The 18,205-nt window shown below is 32.5% G+C and overlaps 1 protein-coding gene across 2 annotated transcripts in view; it reads left to right on the top strand.

The window, feature by feature from the left end:
• The window catches only part of CSMD3 (CUB and Sushi multiple domains 3), a 1,208,741-nt gene that overhangs the window by 137,454 nt on the left and 1,053,082 nt on the right, over positions 1-18,205 (top strand). For both annotated transcript variants that reach the window (XM_032760296.2, XM_032760295.2), the window contains exon 3: positions 17,629-17,741. In XM_032760296.2, coding sequence (XP_032616187.1) covers positions 17,629-17,741 — 113 coding nt within the window. The remainder of the gene's footprint in view (positions 1-17,628; positions 17,742-18,205) is intronic.

Genomic DNA, 18,205 nt, shown 5'->3' with positions numbered 1-18,205 from the left:
CCAGCTAGTTTTTTGTATTTTAGTAGAGATGGGGTTTCACCATGTTGCCCAGGCTGTTCTTTTATTATTATTATTATTATTATACTTTAAGTTCTAGGGTACATGTGCACAACGTGCAGGTTTGTTACATATGTATACATGTGCCATGTTGGTGTGCTGCACCCATTAACTCGTCATTTATATTAGGTATAACTCATAATGTTATCCCTCCCCTCTCCCCCCACCCCACAACAGGCCCTGGTGTGTGATGTCCTCCTTCCTGTGTCCAAGTGTTCTCATTGTTCAACTCCCACCTATGAGTGAGAACATGCAATGTTTGGTTTTTTGTTGTTGAGATAGTTTGCTGAGAATGATGGTTTCCAGCTTCATCCATGTCCCTACAAATGACATGAACTCATCCTTTTTTATGGCTGCATAGTATTCCATGGTGTATATGTGCCATTCTTAATCCAGTCTACCATTGTTGGACATTTGGGTTGGTTCCAGGTCTTTGTTATTGTGAATAGTGCCACAATAAACATACATGTGCATGTGTCTTTATAGCAGCATGATTTATAATCCTTTGGGTATATACCCAGTAATGGGATGGCTGGGTCAAATGGTATTTCTAGTTCTGGATCCCTGAGGAATCGCCACACTCTCAGACCACAATGCAATCACACTAGAACTCAGGCTGGTCTTGAACTCCTAAGCTTAGGCAATTCACCCACCTGGGCCTCGCAAAGTGTGAGGATTAGAGGCGTGAGCTAACACTCTGGCCCTAGTTTTCTGCTATTCTATTTTAAACTCACATATTTTCCAATCCACTAAATTGGCCTATTGCTGAATTTTTAACTTTATTTTATATCATTCTTTCTGCTCTACCTTTAGATAGTTAATATTTTAAAACAGTATTATTTTTTATGTTAATGTTCTTTGATGGGAAGACATTTTGTTCTTCTAATACTTAACTCTGTCTCTCTTTTCTTCACCTTCATATTATATGTAAATTGTGATGGCAATAGTGTTAAATTAGTAGAAAGAACATGAATTTTGGAGTCAGACAAAAACCTCTTTTGAATTATAGTTCTTCCACTAAACAAATAGGATTGAGCAAACCACTTAACCTTTCTACATAACAGGGTGATTACAGTCAACAATAATTTATTGTGCATTTTAAAATAACTTAAAGAGTATAATTGGGATGTTTGTAACATAAAGAAATGATAAATGCTTGGGATGATGAATGTCCCATTTATCATGATGTGATTGTGACTTATTATGTGCTTGTTTCAAAATACATCATGTACCCCATAAATATATGCACCTGCTATGTACCCATTAAAAATAAAATGAAAATAAAAGTAAACTGTATGGAAAATAAGGATATAAAACACGGCCATTTTTACAGTGTTTTGTGGATTAAATGTGTAAAACATTAACTCAGTACAGGACACCCACATGATGTTTTACATGATCATTAGTGAGGATACTCTTGAAATCTTGGCTTCTATGACTCTGCATTACTATTTATGATATTATGATTCTGTTCCTCATTTTCTCCTTCCGCAAGTCTGTAATTAGGATTGTCCTTTATTAAGGTGAATATCAGTCACGCTATAACTTATATTTTCTTCACAGTCAAATAGCTTAAAATGATAGTCAATATGGGCTACTATATTTCCTCTTTTCCTATTTCTATTAATAATCAATAACTTAGATTTGTCACCTCACTGAAGCTACTCAGAACAGGGTGATTTTCTAATTGCCAGATCCATAGATTAATTTTGAGCATTCACATTAACTTCTTACATCAGAATAATTTGGATACACTCATTAAAAATTTAGCAAAACTAATTGAGAGTCCTTGCAGAACAGCAAAAAGAAAATGGCCTAATTTCTGACTTTTCCATTTGCTAACAATGTGGCCTTTAATGAGAAATTTATATTCTCATAGGCCTTTGTTTTCTTCATTTTCAAAATGGAATAATATAAATAAAGTCATGTATAGACATATATGTTATGGGAGATAATGAGATAATGTATGTTAAATGTTTGATTCATAGTAGAAACTTAATAACTGGTAGCACTTAATATTATTTGATGAGTTAAAATAATTATGCTGATTTAACATAAAAACAGACAAACTATTTTTTCACTAACATAAATAATTTAATTTTAAAAGCATCCTTGAATTTCCTTTTCAAGATAGTTTGATGTTCCTAATTAGCTAAAATTAAATTAAGTGACTCATATATATGTGGCAATATAATTCTTAATGTAATACATGGTAACAAGAAGACATATCTAATGGCTCAGAGAGTACAGTGAGTTCTGATGTAAAACAGCATTTAGAATTCATTTAAGACTACCTAGATATAAATCCAGTTTCAATGGAGATAGAATATCATTTATGGAAATGTATTTTTTACTCAAGAAAAATAACACTTAAACCGTGATCTGATTTTATTATCAGTAAGGTAGTACTCAGTTAACTGTAACTGAATGTAAAGTATTTATCTATTAATTTTATTTATTATATATATTTTTCTTCCTACATCTTTGGTGAGAAAAATGAGAAAATTATTTTCTACCCATAAATAGCCACCTTCCTTAATTTCTGTTTCAGGCTATGACTAGGAAAACAAATAGAAAGAATTTAATAAAGGGAACTTTTTATAAAAGAATTGAAGAGATGAAAGCGGGCAAAGGAAAAGAAATGATTCAGGAGTTATTTACCAAAGAAAGAAAATATGGCTAGAGAATGAGACCGAGGGATTGGGCTTCCCAGAATACAAAACAAACTGACTGCTGTGCGTGCCATGTACCATGCACTACTCTAGCACTTAGTGGATACGGGAATGGGGGAGGACCATCAGCAGATGCTCACCCTATAGATGGGGAATCATATGGCCACTGCTAGAACCACAAAGAGAGGGCTGCTGCCACCAAAGCAGGGATCCTCAAAGCAATACAGTCACTTCCACCGTTGCTGCCAGAAGCAAATGAAGAGAAAGAAAGAGAGGAAGGAGGAGTAATAGCTTCTCTCCACTCCTCAATTTCTAATCTCCAAATTCAGGTTTTGGACATATGCCTGAGATGTGGATTAGATATGAAAGTGGGCATGTAAAATAGGAATCAGACATATATATATATATATATAATATATATATATACTTAAAGGTCAGGTAAGAGGTTATCTGAAGATAAAAATGTTTCACCTATGAAAGTATAGATGTTATAATAATGTTCAGAACTATATTACATAGTATAAATAGTAAAATTATATCTCTTCCCACGTGCATATAACATAGCTAGAGTGAAGGTGTGTCATGGTTGCAGTGATTTAACATTGGAACATCACAAAGATAATGGGTTTAGAAGGAATTTAAAGTGGGACTCTAAAGCAAAATACCTGCTGGAACAGTTTGTTTGTTTGGTTGGTTGGTTGATAGGTTACAAAAATTTAGCAAATTTTTTTTTTCTTCTTTCATCTCCCTACTTTTCCACCACTCCACCTTCTTTTCCACCTCTGTTTTCATATTTTTAACATATTAGTTCATTTTTTATTAGGTTGGTGCAAAAGTAATAGAGGTTTTCACCTTTAAAAAAATAATGGCAAATCCTCAATTACTTTTGCATCAACCTAATAATATTACCTCCAACATAACTTGCTAAAATTGTCTGGCCACTGTTAATATAACTACTATGTTTAACAGCATGCCATCTCATATGTTACCTCAAAAATTACATTTTTGTCACATTCACAAGCATATTTCAAATTCTCCACAAAATCAGTGATACTTTTGTGTGTAAATTGTCTATTATTTTTTGTTCCCAAAGACTAATAAAAATAATTGATTATGGTTCTGCATATAATTGTCCAATTTACATTTACAAACAATTTTATCTTCATAATATTTAGTTTCCAAATGTCCCCATCAGTACATAGTTTAAGAGTATGCTTCTGTTTTATGTATATTTTTGTTGATCTAATGATAAAAAATATATTATTTAATTTTCTTAAATTTTTATCATTTACAAAATAGTATTGGAATATCTTGAATATAAATTAGTTTATGCATTTATGAACATGACTATTTAATATTATGCTTGCCAATATTCTATCTTTCAGAAATTCAGTAACTTATAAATTTTTTGTTTTACATTCTTGTCATCTAACTACACACCATATAAGAATAAACTATTTCTATCATTCTTCTATTCCATCAAAATTGTACCCAAATTTCAGAGTTATATGAGTGCCCTAAAGAAAGAAATAATAATTACAAAGTAAACTGTAAACATCCTTTTAAATTAGGCATTATTAATTCAAAACCTGGGACACATTAACAGTAATAAAATATGGTAAAATGCTAATTCCTAAACCTGGTGGATATTGGCTTAAAAACATTATGCAATTATTCTAATCTTGTCTGTGATGTGTAAGTAGAACTTCTACTTAGAAGTAAGTAGAAGTAGAACCTTGAAAAGGTATCAAGGAAGGTACTTTTATTGTTATTTTCACTATAAAATACTCATTGACATTTGTCTATTGATATTTATTTTACTTCCTTTAGTTTTTTTTTGTGTAGAATACACACCTAGTTCAAACAAAATTTATTCCCTCTCTCTGACTTTATTGATGATTTCATATAACTTTGTGTACAGTCAATAACATATTTCTCTATTAAACCTTTCAGTATCTGATACACTGGTGGCTACTGGTAGGGGAACAAACATCTTGGGTTTCCAGGACAATGGTGGTTTCTTGTCTATTTCCATAGTGTAACTGAAAACGAGGTGCTCTCAAAGGAATCCCAAATTAAAAAGACTATCTACTAGCCTTATCAAAAGTAGTCAGTATTTTATATTTCTTCCATCTAGGATCCATAATACCTTAGCTTTCCTTCTCACATAGAAACTTTATTAGCTTTTCAAAGAAACATGCAATTTTCCAATAACTGTCCTTAAATGCAGTGTTAAAAAGAAAATTTTAATTCCCCCAATGAAGTCCTATCATAGTTATCATGAAAATGGTAAATGATTGAAATACTATGATGAGTTACTTTAATCTAATCACTGTGTTTTAATGCCATAATATTAGCTGACAGATAATGGGGAAAGTCACATATATTATAGCAGACTTTTATGTTTAAAACAGATACATAATAGACAGCAAAACATTTATTGCAACTTCAAGTCATATTTCCATGGTTTTTAACAACTAAAATATATAGTTATTAGAGTTTACTAAAATATAATTAAATTGGCATTTCTCATATTAGAAAATCTCACATAAGTATCCCTAGAATGTTGAAAAATAGAACATTCAAATATGTGAAGACATTATTATATAATTATGTTTACTAGTATTTATTAACCTTAATTATTTTAAATATTGTGAAGTAGAAAATTTTATCATTTTATATTTATTATATAAATGGGTAATTTAAAAAAATACTTCATATAGAGTAAAAGAGCTTATAACAGTATAAGTAATTATTTAATTTTAACCATTATTCCAATTTAAATGTTAGAATATGGCCTATGATTATTATTTTAAAATAGTATAATAATTGACTGAATGGCTTTTCATGTGACAAGAAAATAATGATCATTCGAAAACACTAAATTAGTCCATAAATCATGTCTAAATTCATTAATTAGGTAAATGACCACATGTATGTTCCATGTCACTGCATTCTCATGTTAATGTTTTCTTTATGATGTGTTCCAATGAAGACAGATTGTACTTTTATTTAACCTAAAATGATTAGAAATAATGTTTTGAGGTGTTATGTTACTTACCAGTTGTATTGGGATATATGCATGCATAAACACAATAAATTGTCTCAGAGGGCAGTGGTGAAAATTTTATAAGAAAGTGATATTGGGCACAATGGAAATAATTAATGGCTATATGCATCTTTTAAGAGTAATTGTTATATTCTCAATCACTTGTCTCTAATAGCTTCGTAAATAAAATATTGACTTAAAAACAGAATCAAAACTTTTCTGAAAAGGTTCTCCACATTCCTCAATTTTACAATGTCTAGATGAAACTATAGTAGTATCTTTATACAAACATCTTTAATCATCACCATCATAAGGCTTTATTCAAAATCTCCAATTGCAGTGCTCTTTGTATTTTATGTAAGATGTATCTCTTCTTAATATATTTTTTAAAAATATTTAAGTCAACAAAACTGGTAATGGAATAGATCCTCAGAAACTTTCTATAATTATTTCAGATTATGATTCATCTTTACCATGGAACATATCACAAAGATTATGTATTATTTATTGGCATAGATTGTATGTGCAAACCCTCTAATGACTGGAGGAAATTGACAAAGAAAATACCACATTATAATATATACATTTTAAATGCATAAAAAATAATAAAAGTTGTGTAAATTTCATGTTTTGCTAAAACTGAGAGTCAGTGCTAATTAATATTACCTTTCTGGGAAATAGAAGGAGCCATAAATTTTGAGTTAAATTCTTATTGTTGTGGATTGGATAAGTGGATCAAACAAAAAATTGTCAATATGGGAAATGCAAAGCATGCATTTGTAGAATGGTGTTTTTTGTTTTGTTTTAGATTTTCCTTAATGAATATAGAGTACTTGTAAAGAAATACGGTAAAATTCACATGATAAAATGTGTGCAATACTTTCTGATAGATATGTTTGAAATGCACCAAAAAAAGATGGCAGGGTTTATGGAAGGAAGTCAGTTGACTCAATCTCAGTAATTATAAGTTACTAAAGACACACATGTGTTTCCCTGTCTCTCTCTCTCTCTCTGTCTGTCTCCTAATTGAGAATCTTCATCAATGCTCTCACCTCTCTTGGTCATAATTTTTTTAAATTGACCTTAAATAGCTTGTGATGAGTCTTCACTAATTCTACATCCAAAAAGATCAAAAGTCATAGCAATGATAAACTTAGCAAAAAAAAAAAAAAAAAAAAAGCAACCTAGTAGAACATGATAGCATATACTTGAAGAAATATTACATTTATCCCAAATACTCCAAGTTTGTTATAACTATCAATAATTTGGTGCATCAAGAAGAAAACTCTGAGTGGTGTGTGAAAGAATTCTCTAATTCTCAGATCTGTCATATTTCTCAAGAGTAGCTAGTTTGCTAAATGCTTGGCATTGTTCTAAGTGATGTGCTTGTATTAACTTATTTAAACTTGACAAGGACTTAAAGGGAAGGTACTGTTTTCATCTACATTTTGCCAGTGAGGAACCAGGAGAGGCAAGTAACCTGCCCAATGTCACACAACAGTAAATGGAATCACTGAGATTTACTCCAGGTAGTCCAGCTCCAGAGTTATCACTGAATGAGTTTTTTTATAATTAGATGAACCTTGGGTGGGTTCATCATCAAAATAATTATGGTAAAAATCATATTTGGCATATGTCAGCAACTGTGGTAAGCTTTTACAAGCATTATCCCAATTAAATATCTGAACATAAATATGGGATAATTCCTAGTATTTACCTCATCTTATCCCTAGTTTATTGGAATAAAGTAGCTTGCCCAATACTACACTGCTAATAAGCAGCAGAATGAATTTTTTTTCAGTTGTATACTCTAAAATACAAGCTTACAGTCACTAGAGTCAACTGCTTCTTAGAAACCTTAGAAAAATATACTAATTAACATTTTCAGGAGTTTATACAAAGTGGGGACACTCTAAAATATACTTAAATTGATTAATTGCTGAACATAATTTTCCTGTATTTCTAGTTTTCTCAATGATTCAAGATGGCCTTTGGAATTATAGTCATGTATAGCCTTAAAGATCAATAATTCAATGGAAAAAATGAGAAGGGAGACATTATAGAAGGTTTGAAGTATTTGCAGCATAAAGAGAACAAATTGGAAAGGTTGACTTTGGAAGAAAATTTTTAGTAGTGTATTTCATGGGTTTGGAGAAAACGTTGAACCTGAAGATCAAACTCTAAAGTCAATGGTAAAAACAAATGTTCTGGAAACATGGTGTCTTTAAATATAGTGAGTTGAGAATATCTACAATTTTATCAATATCCATTTTTGAAGGAAGAAAAAGTTTTCTTGGGAAGATAGTGGTTTATATTTTTCTACTTTAAATATCAGGCATCATTTTTATTTATATAGAGGAAAAAATGCCAAAAGTTAGAATAATGAAAATTATGCATAGTTTTACACAAATAGTTAAGAATATACTGTCAATATCATCTTATCTAAGAATTATTTGCATATTACTGTAACTTGTGCTAGAAATCAAAGGAACACTTTCGTAACAAAAAGGGTGAAAATAATTTACTAGAAAATAACCTACTTTGAAATTATTTGGAGAGGAAACTTTCATTAACAGGCTGGTGGTCTTTTTGCATTTCTCAGTGCTCAGACAAAAAAATGAAATATTTCAAGCAGGAATTCTTTTAATAACAAGAATTCTAGGTTTATGGCTGGCTTTTGATGGTCAAAGATAGCCTTCACTAACTTTTAGGTAATCAAGAATTTGCAGAATTGCAGGAAAATACCAGTGATAAGCTCAGTTGTTTGCAAAATCAAGTGGTTGTTTTTAATAAGAATTCTGTTAAGTCAATGCATAAACCTCACCTCCAAAACTGTCTGAAGTCCCTGTACCTACCCGCCATGACATGAACATTCCAAATCTTACGGAAGTGCTTCACTGACAAATACTTACATCTATACCCGGCACATGTTCCCAACATGGTGAATTTGCCTTTCTCACACGTTTCTTTCTGGAATTTTATATTTGATAGAAGCTTCAGCTCATTTACTCTCAACAAATGATACAATTATTCAAATGTTGCCACAGCCATATTTTTCTTTAATATTACTGCCAGTGACATCTTGACATAACCATGAATTATTGTGCTGTGCTTCATGTAGTCCAATATCAATAGGATATGCATGATTTATTTTAACAGAACAGCCATTACTTTAAATATCAGCTTGTTCCTGTGGTTTTCTTGTTCATTGTGACATTAAATAGGCTAATAGTTTGTTTCAGCAGAGAATTCTCTGTATATCCTTGGATCATTTTTAAGGACTGTCGAACCAAAGAAAAATTATAAGATAATTCATATCCAGAAGTCTTACTGTGAGTAATGTGAAATCACTGTGCTTATGCTGGTCGTATTATATAATATATCTTAGCAGTAGCAGGACAGGGTGCAGCAAAAAGGGCAATGGAGTTTGAGTCACATCACTAAAGAAACTAATATTTAATGACAATTTGTTATCCAAAAAATACACTAGACCATTTCGCATGAATTACCTTACTTAACATTCACAAAATCTTGAGAGTTTGTAACAGTACCACTTTTATTTTTAAATAAATCTCTCTCTCTCTCTCTTTCTCCTCTTCCTATTTCTCTCTCCATCAGTCATTCTTTACTCCTCATCCTCTCTCCTTTCCTCCTACTTCCCTTTCTCTCCCTTTCTCTCTTTCCTCTTACATCCGTGTCTATTTTGCTTCTATCTTATTATAAGCAGCAATATGCTTGCTAATAACCTCTTAATTTAAAACGATGTCTGTTACATCCATTCTTTAAATAACATTTTAATATTGTAATCAGCTGTTATACACATTACATTTAAGTAAATATTTAGAGTCTTTTTTTTACATTCTTAGAGAATGTATATGTGCTGTGATTCTTCTCAACTCTCCCAGAAATAATAAAATCTTATAGTTAAAACCTAATAAACATAGTTAGATAGTGAGACAGGTATTATTCTTATCTAACAAGTCTGATGCTTTAAGAATTCCTATCACATTAAGTTGAAATACAGTACGTTAATTCTCATTAATTACAAAATACCCTAAACGTACAATCTATTATTTAAAAAACCTATGCATTGACATTTTAAATGGACTTCTTGCAATGTAAATTTCTATCAATTTTTCATTAATTACCAAATAATTACTTTAGTACTTTTCATATTAGTTATTGATAGAAAGTTGTAAGTTAATTGTTTAATTCTCCTTGTGACTAGTTATTCATTTCCGTATAAAACATCATTATCATTTCTAAGTTTTTACAGAGGAAATATTTCAAGAATGTTTTCATCCAAAAGGGAATATGAGAAGAGACAGGATCACATGTTCTAAGTGCATGATTTTTCAAACAAGGAACAAAAACCTCTGATGAGTTTCTTGTCTAGTAAAACATAAAGTGCTAAGATGGGGTTGGAGGTGTATGTGGGAGTAGGGACAAGTAAGAATAGAGATTATCAATGAGAAACCATAAAATTTAAAATGAAAGAAATACCAGCTGATACATTGCACCATTCTGTCGGATGAGAAAATGTACTGAAAAAATTGCCATAGACAAAGCCTGGTCCATGACAAAATATTCACCAAATAACAGTTAAAATGTAAAAAAATAAATAGAGGAAAAGCTGTGGAATTTTCATGAAACTAAATGTATCAAAATGAAATGATTATTCATTAATATGACTTTACATGCATTTTTGAAAGACAAATTTAGGGTGAGAGAACATAGTTATTGTCGAGACGTGACAAAATATTCACTAATAATCAGAATGAATACAGTTTAATACTTTATTGGTCAGTCTCAATTTTTGACATATTAAAAAGAATATCTGACTGAAATTTATATTGCATGATTCCAGGATGTTCATCTCATATATTTAAATGTTTACTAATCTTATGTTTTCCCAGTCGGGAAATATCTTTGCTAACCACTGCAGTTTTTGCTATAAAGGTGTCACCAACTGGCCGGGTGCGGTGGCTCATGCCTGTAATCCCAACGCTTTGGGAGGCCGAGGTGGGCGGAGCACGAGGTCAGGAGATCGAGACCATCCTGACTAACACGGTGAAACCCTGTCTCTACTAAAAAACAAAAAATTAGCTGGGCGTGGTAGCAGGTGCCTATAGTCCCAGCTACTCGGGACGCTGAGGCAGGAGAATGGGGTGAACCCGGGAGGCAGAGCTTGCAGTGAGCTGAGATCGCGCCACTGCACTCCAGCCTGGGCGACAGAGTGAGACTCCGTCAAAAAAAAAAAAAAAAAAGCTGTCACCAACTAGTCAGACAATGGCTCCCCATTGCCTTACTCACCTTTAATTTAATTCAATGACTTCATAATAATTCTTACCACCCACAACTACTTAAAGTTGTGATGTGGGTGAAATATGTTCTTATTCATTCAAAATACTTGGTAAGAAACCTACATGGGCATTGTGCAAAAACCAAAATTGATTAAAATTTTATTCTGGCTTCATAGAAAAAAATCATTTCTCTTATGGGAAAGTCCTAGTGGATTGGAGTCTGAAGTTACTGTTTTTATCTTTGCTCCACTACCTGCCTACCACCTGCATGAATTTAAATTTACTTATCATTCCTGAGCTGTGATTTCTTCAACTGTGAGTTGAAGAAAATACAGCTGGACTGTGGTACAATTTTCAAAGAAACATAAAATGTCATTCACTATGCAATTTCATCGTGCATCAACGCAAAGGGAGTATAACTGATAATGTAGTAACGAGCAATATATGCAAAAAACTAAATTTTACAAATATCAAAACCAGTACAAATAATTACATGGAAAAATATTATACTTACCTATAAAATAGTATGCTTTTAAATTACCTAGAGAACATGTTAAGTCCAGGTGAAAACAATATATTTAAATACTATAAATTTATAACTCACATTTTAAAGATAAATCATATTAGCTTTACCTTAAAATAAGTTTTTGAACTATATAGTTGTTCCTAGAAAGATATGTCAAAAAAGTGTGCATGAGATATAGATCTTAAACTTTTGAGGTTAACATGGGGAAAACTTACTTTCTCTGAACAAGAGTCTCTACTTAAGCTATACAAATTTTCTTAATAACTGGATTTAAATTTACATTCTTATGATGTTTCAAGAACACAATTCTTAGTGTGAATAAGAAATTGTTAAGATGGTATCGATATTCTCCTACCATTTCAACTCATTAGATTAATAAGTACTTACTGAGGGACTCCTCCCTGACATACATTGATAGAAGCACTGGTTTTAGACTCTGAGTCCCAAACACTGACATCTTTTTTTTTCCCATAAGTATTGGGGTACAGGTGGTATTTGGTTATGTGAGTAAGTTCTTTAGCGGTGATTAGTGAGATTTTGGTGCACCCATCGCTTAAGCAGTATATACTGCACTGTATCTGTATTCTTTTATCCCGCACCCCCCTCCCTCTCTTTCCCCCAAGTCCCCAAAGTTCACTGTGTCATTCTTAAGCGTTTTGGTCCTCATAGCTTAGTTCCCACATATTGGTGAGACTATATGATGTTTGGTTTTCCATTCCTGACTTACTTCACCTAGAATAATAGTCTCCAGTCTCATCCAGGTCACTGCAAATGCTGTTAATTCATTCCTTTTTATGGCTGAGTAGTATTCCATCATATATATATATATATATATGATACATGCCTATCACAGTTTCTTTATCCACTCGTTGATTAATGGACATGTGGGTTGATTCCATGATTTTACAATTGTGAATTGTGCTGCTATAAACATGCATGTACAAGTATCTTTTCAAATAATGACTTGATTTCCCCTGGGTAGGTACCCAGTGGTGGGATTGGTGGATCGAATGGCAGTTCTACTTTTAGTTCTTTAAGGAATCTCCACACTGTTTTTCATAGTGGTTGTAATAGATTACATTCCCACCAGCAGTGTAGACCTGTTCCCTGATCACTGCATCCACACAAACATCTAAGGTTTTTAGATTTTTCAATTACGGCCATTCTTGCAGGAGTAAGGTGGCATCGCATGGTAGTTTTGATTTGCATTTCCCTGATCATTAGTGATGTTGATTATTTTTTCACATGTTTGTTGCCATTTGTATATCTTCTTTTGAGAATTGTCTATTCATGCCCTTAGCCTACTATTTGATGGGATTTTTTTCTTTTTTTCTTACTGATTTGAGTTTGTTACAGATTCTGGATATTAGTCCTTTGTCAGATGTAAAGATTGTGAAGATTTTTTTCATACTCTGTGGGTTGTCTGCTTACTCTGGTGAATGTTCCTTTTGCTGTGCAAAAGCTCTGTAGTTTATTTAGGTCCCAGCTATTTATATTTGTTTTTATTTCATTTGCTCTTGGGTTCTTGGTCACGAAATCCTTGCCTAAGCCAATGTCTGCAAGAGTTTTTCCAATGTTATCTTCTAGAATTTTTATAGTTTCAGGTCTTAGATTTATGTCCTTAATCCATCTTGAGTTGATTTTTTATAAGGTGAGATATGAGGATCTAGTTTCATTCTTTTACATATGGCTAGCCAATTATCTCAGCACCATTTGCTGAAAATGGTGTCCTTTCCCCACTCTATGTTTTTGTTTGCTTTGTCAAAGATCAGTTGGCTATAAGTATTTGGGTTTATTTCTGGGTTCTCTATTCTGTTCCACTGGTCTATGTGCCCATTTTTATGTTAGCACCACACTCTTTTGGTGACTATGGCCTTATACTGTAGTTTGAAATCAGGTAATGTGATGCCTCCAGATTTGTTCCTTTTGCTTAGTCTTGCTTTGATTATGCAGGCTCTTTTTTGGTTCCATATGAATTTTAGAATTTTTTTTTCTAATTCTGTGAAGAGTGATGTTGGTATTTTGATGGGGATTGCATTGAATTTGTAGATTGCTCTTGGCAGTATGGTCATTTTCAAAACATTGATTCTCCTCATCCATGTGCATGGTATGTTTCCATTTGTTCATGTCATCTATTATTTCTTTCAGCAGTGTTTTATAGTTTTCCTTGTAGAGGTCTTTTGACTCCTAGCTTAGGTTTATTCCTAAGTATTTTAATTTTTTTTTGCAGCTATCATAAAAGGGTTTGAGTTTTCGATTTGATTCTCCACTTGGTCACTGTTGGTGTATAGAAGAGCTACTGATTTGTGTACATTAATCTTGTATCTCGTATCTGGAAACTTTGCTGAATTCTTTTATCAGTTCTAGGAGCTTTCTGGAGGAGTCCTTAGGGTTTTCAAGGTAAATGATCATATCATCAGCAAACAGTTACAGTTTGGCTTCCTCTTTACTAATTTGAATGCCCTTTGTTTCTTTCTCTTGTCTGATTGCTTTGGCTAGGACTTCCACTACTATGTCGAAGAGGAGTGGTGAGATTGGGCATCCTTGTCTTGTTCCAGTTCTCAGAGGGAATGCTTTCAACTTTTCCCCATTCAGTATTATGTTGGCTATGGGTTTGTCATAGATGGCTTTTATTACATTAAGATATAAAGGAGAACCTATCAGATTAATAGCAGATTTCTCAGCAGAAACCCTACAAGCTAGAAGGAATTGGGGCCTATCTTCAGCCTCCTCAAACAAGACAATTATCAGCCAAGAATTTTATTTCCAGCGAAACTAAGCATCATATATGAAGAAAATATACAGTCTTTTTCAGACAAACAAATGCTGAGAGAATTTGGCATTACCAAGCCACCATTACAAGAACTGCTAAAAAGGAGCTGTAAATCTTGAAACAAATCCTGGAAACACATCAAACAGAACCTCTTTAAAGCATAAATCATACAGGACCTATAAAACAAAAATGCAAGTTAAAAAGCAAAAACAAACAAAAAACAAAGTACACAGGCAACAAAGTGCACGATGTATGCAAGGGTACCCCACATTTCAATACTAACATTGAATGTAAATGGCCTAAATGCTCCACTTAAAAGATACATAACTGCAGGATGAGTAATAACTCACCAATCAACTATCTGCTGCCTTTGGGAGACTCAGCTAACACATAAGGACTCACATAAACTAAAGGGGTGGAAAAAGACATTTCATACAAATGGACACCAAAAGCAAGCAGATGTAGCTGTTCTTAGAGAAAACCAACTTTAAAGCAACTGCAGTTAAAAGAGACAAAGAGGGACATTATATGATGGTAAAAGGCCTTGTCCAACAGGAAAATATCACAATCCTAAACATACAAGCATGTAACACTGGAGGTCCCAAATTTATAAAACAATTACCGATAGACTTAAGAAATGATACAGACAGCAACAAAATAATAGTGGGGGACTTCAATACTCCACCGACAGTACTAGACAGGTCATCAAGAGAGAAACTCAACGAAGAAACAATGGATTTAAACTTTACCTTGGAACAAACTGACTTAACAGATAGATATACAGCACATTTTATCCAACAACCACAGAATACACATTCTATTAAACAGTGCATGAAACTTTCTACAAGATAGACCAGTAGATAGACTACATGATAGGCCAAAAACGAGCCTCGATAGATTAAAAAAAATTGAAATTATATCAAGCACTCTCTTAGACCACAGTGGAATAAAACTGGAAATCAACTCCAAAGGAACCCTCAATACCATGCAAATACATGGAATTTAAATAATCTGCTCCTGAATGAGCATTGGGTCAAAAGCGCAATCAAGATGGAAATTTAAAAATTCTTCGAACTGAATGACAATAATGTTACAACGTATCAAAACCTCTGTGATATAGCAAAGGCATTGCTAAGAGGAAAGTTCATAGCCCTAAGTGCCTACACCAAAAAGACTGAAAGAGCACAAACTGACATTCTAAGGTCACACCTCAAGGAACTAGAGAAACAAGAATAAACCAAACCAAAGCCGGTAGAATAAAGGAAATAACCAATATCAGAGCAGAACCAAATGAAATTGAAACAAAAAAAAAATTACAAAAGATAAATGAAACAAAAAGCTGGTCCTTCAAAAAGGTAAATAAAATGGATAGACCAATTACAAGATTAACCAAGAAAAGAAGAGAAGAAATCCAAATAACCTCACTAAGAAATGAAACAGGAGATATTACAACTGACACAACCAAAGTGCAAAAGATCGTTCAAGGCTACTGTGAACACCTCTATGCACATAAACTAGAAAACCTAGAAGAGACGGATAAATTCCTGGAAAAATACAACCCTCCTAGCTCAAATCAGGAAGAATTAGACACCCTGAACAGACCAATAACAGGTAGGAAGATTGAAATGGTAATTTAAAAATTACCAATGAAAAAAAGTCCAAGACCAGACGGATTCACAGCAGAATTCTACCAGACATTCAAAGAATTGGTACTAATCCTTTTGACACTATTCCACAAGACAGAGAAAGAAGGAACACTCTCTAATTGATTCTATGAAGCCAGCATCATCCTAATACCAAAACCAGGAAAGGACATAACCAAAAAAGAAAACTATATAGACTGATATACTTGATGAACATAGGTGCTAAAATAATTAACAAAATACTACCTAACCAAATCCAAAAACATACCAAAAAGATAACCCACCATGATCAAGTGGGTTTGACACCAGAGATTCAGGGATGGTTTAACATAAGTCAATAAATGTGATACACCACATAAATAGAATTAAAAACAAAAATCACATGATCATCTCAATAGATGCAGAAAAAACATTGACATCTTGAAGCACAGTATCCAAAGGAGAAAAAGATGTTTAATAACTGTGCACATAAATATGAAATTACAAAATGAAGTCTTATAAAGAAAAAACTAATTGGATTCATAACTGAGTTTATTTTTAAATCAATTATACAACGTATTATAAGAAGGAGTAAAACAAGTTACCTCAAATCCTCATAATGATACAGCTATTATATGAAAATAACTTTTAAAAAATACATTTTGTTCTCTCATTGATTAAAATTAAAAAAAAGAAACAAATCTCCCATTACACAACATGCCACTACATGCTTATTATTTAAACATAAATACAGAAACCCAGCTTTTGCTAAAAGTGAACAATTCTTCACAATGTTCTTCTCTATTACTTTGAATAGCTTAATGATAAAAGTGTTCTAAATATTGCTTCCAATATTAGATTATTTAATACAACTGAGTGAATACAAATTTGAAATTGTATACAAAATGATTTGGATGTTAATGTGTATGTTAATAGTTCAAATATTTATTGTTTCTATTTTATTAATATCTCAAAGACAATCAGATGCCAAACAGGGTGTTTAATTGATAATAGGAGGCAATAATATAGTTGTAGTCTTAGACCTGGCTCTTCTGTGAACTTGATCAAGTTGCCTAATTCTTCTCGGTCTCTTGTATCTTCTAATGTAAGGATGTAATTTCATATTATACTATATATAATGTCTCATACTATGTTATCACTTTTCATAGATTTTTAGTCATAATTACATAAATATTGCCTTAATAGGTTCTGAATGTACTCATTTTATATAATATCAACAGCAGTCTTAGTAACTTAGTCACTAGGTTTCACAGGACTTCCATATTCAATTATAGAATAAATTAGTATTTATTTAGATATTTAAAAATTGTATATTCCAAAACCCAGAAAAGAATTGTGTATCAGTTGTCCATTCCTGCTACAACAAATTGCCACAAACTTAGTGGCTTAAACAACACGAATGTATTATCTTGCAGTCTGGAGGGCTGAAGTCCAAAATGAGTTTAACTGGGCTGAAATTGAGGTGTTGGCTGGACAGCATTCCTTCTGGAAATTATAGGAGAAAATCTGTTTTATTATTATTTTTTTAAATATGACTTTAATCCTTCTTAAAAACTCTTAGAAAAAATGATTATGTCTCTAACAACTAATTCCATTTTGTTTTAGGTTAACAGGATTCCATCTGCCACCTCCAGTGACAAGTACCAAATCTGTGTTCTCACTACGTTTGACCAGTGATTTTGCAGTTAGTGCTCATGGGTTTAAGGTATATTACGAAGGTAAGTGATGGTAGTGGCAAACAAACCACTGCCCTTAAGGTAATCAAACAAAATTTTTCAAGTAGGAAAGAAGAATCAACATCAAGAGAGATATAACACATCATGCTATCTCAAATCTTGTCCTGAAATTTATCTTGTTATTAATCATTAATGTATAGTAAAATGCTATACTTAGTGGGCTTTGATATTTCGTATCACTATGTCAGACCATTAAATTGCTACAGGGTTACAAATTAACAAAATGGAATTAAATGTGAGAGTAATAGGACTCTAGACCTGATTTGTGTGTCAGGCATCATAGACCCTACCCTAGAGTCCCTTGTGCTGTGCCACTCTACCAGAAAGTAAACTAGTAATCTGTCTTCTCTGAAAGTTAGAGTCAAAAGAAAAAGTTAAGAAAGAGACAAGAGTTGACATCTACTCCTGAAACAGCCTTTCCAGGAATAAGATCAATAATCCCTTAA

Source organism: Hylobates moloch, unplaced genomic scaffold (genome assembly GCF_009828535.3).
Source record: "Hylobates moloch isolate HMO894 unplaced genomic scaffold, HMol_V3 SCAFFOLD_9, whole genome shotgun sequence".
Lineage (NCBI taxonomy): Eukaryota > Metazoa > Chordata > Mammalia > Primates > Hylobatidae > Hylobates > Hylobates moloch.
Note: the sequence above shows the minus strand (reverse complement) of the source record. Positions and strands in the feature narration are given on the sequence as shown.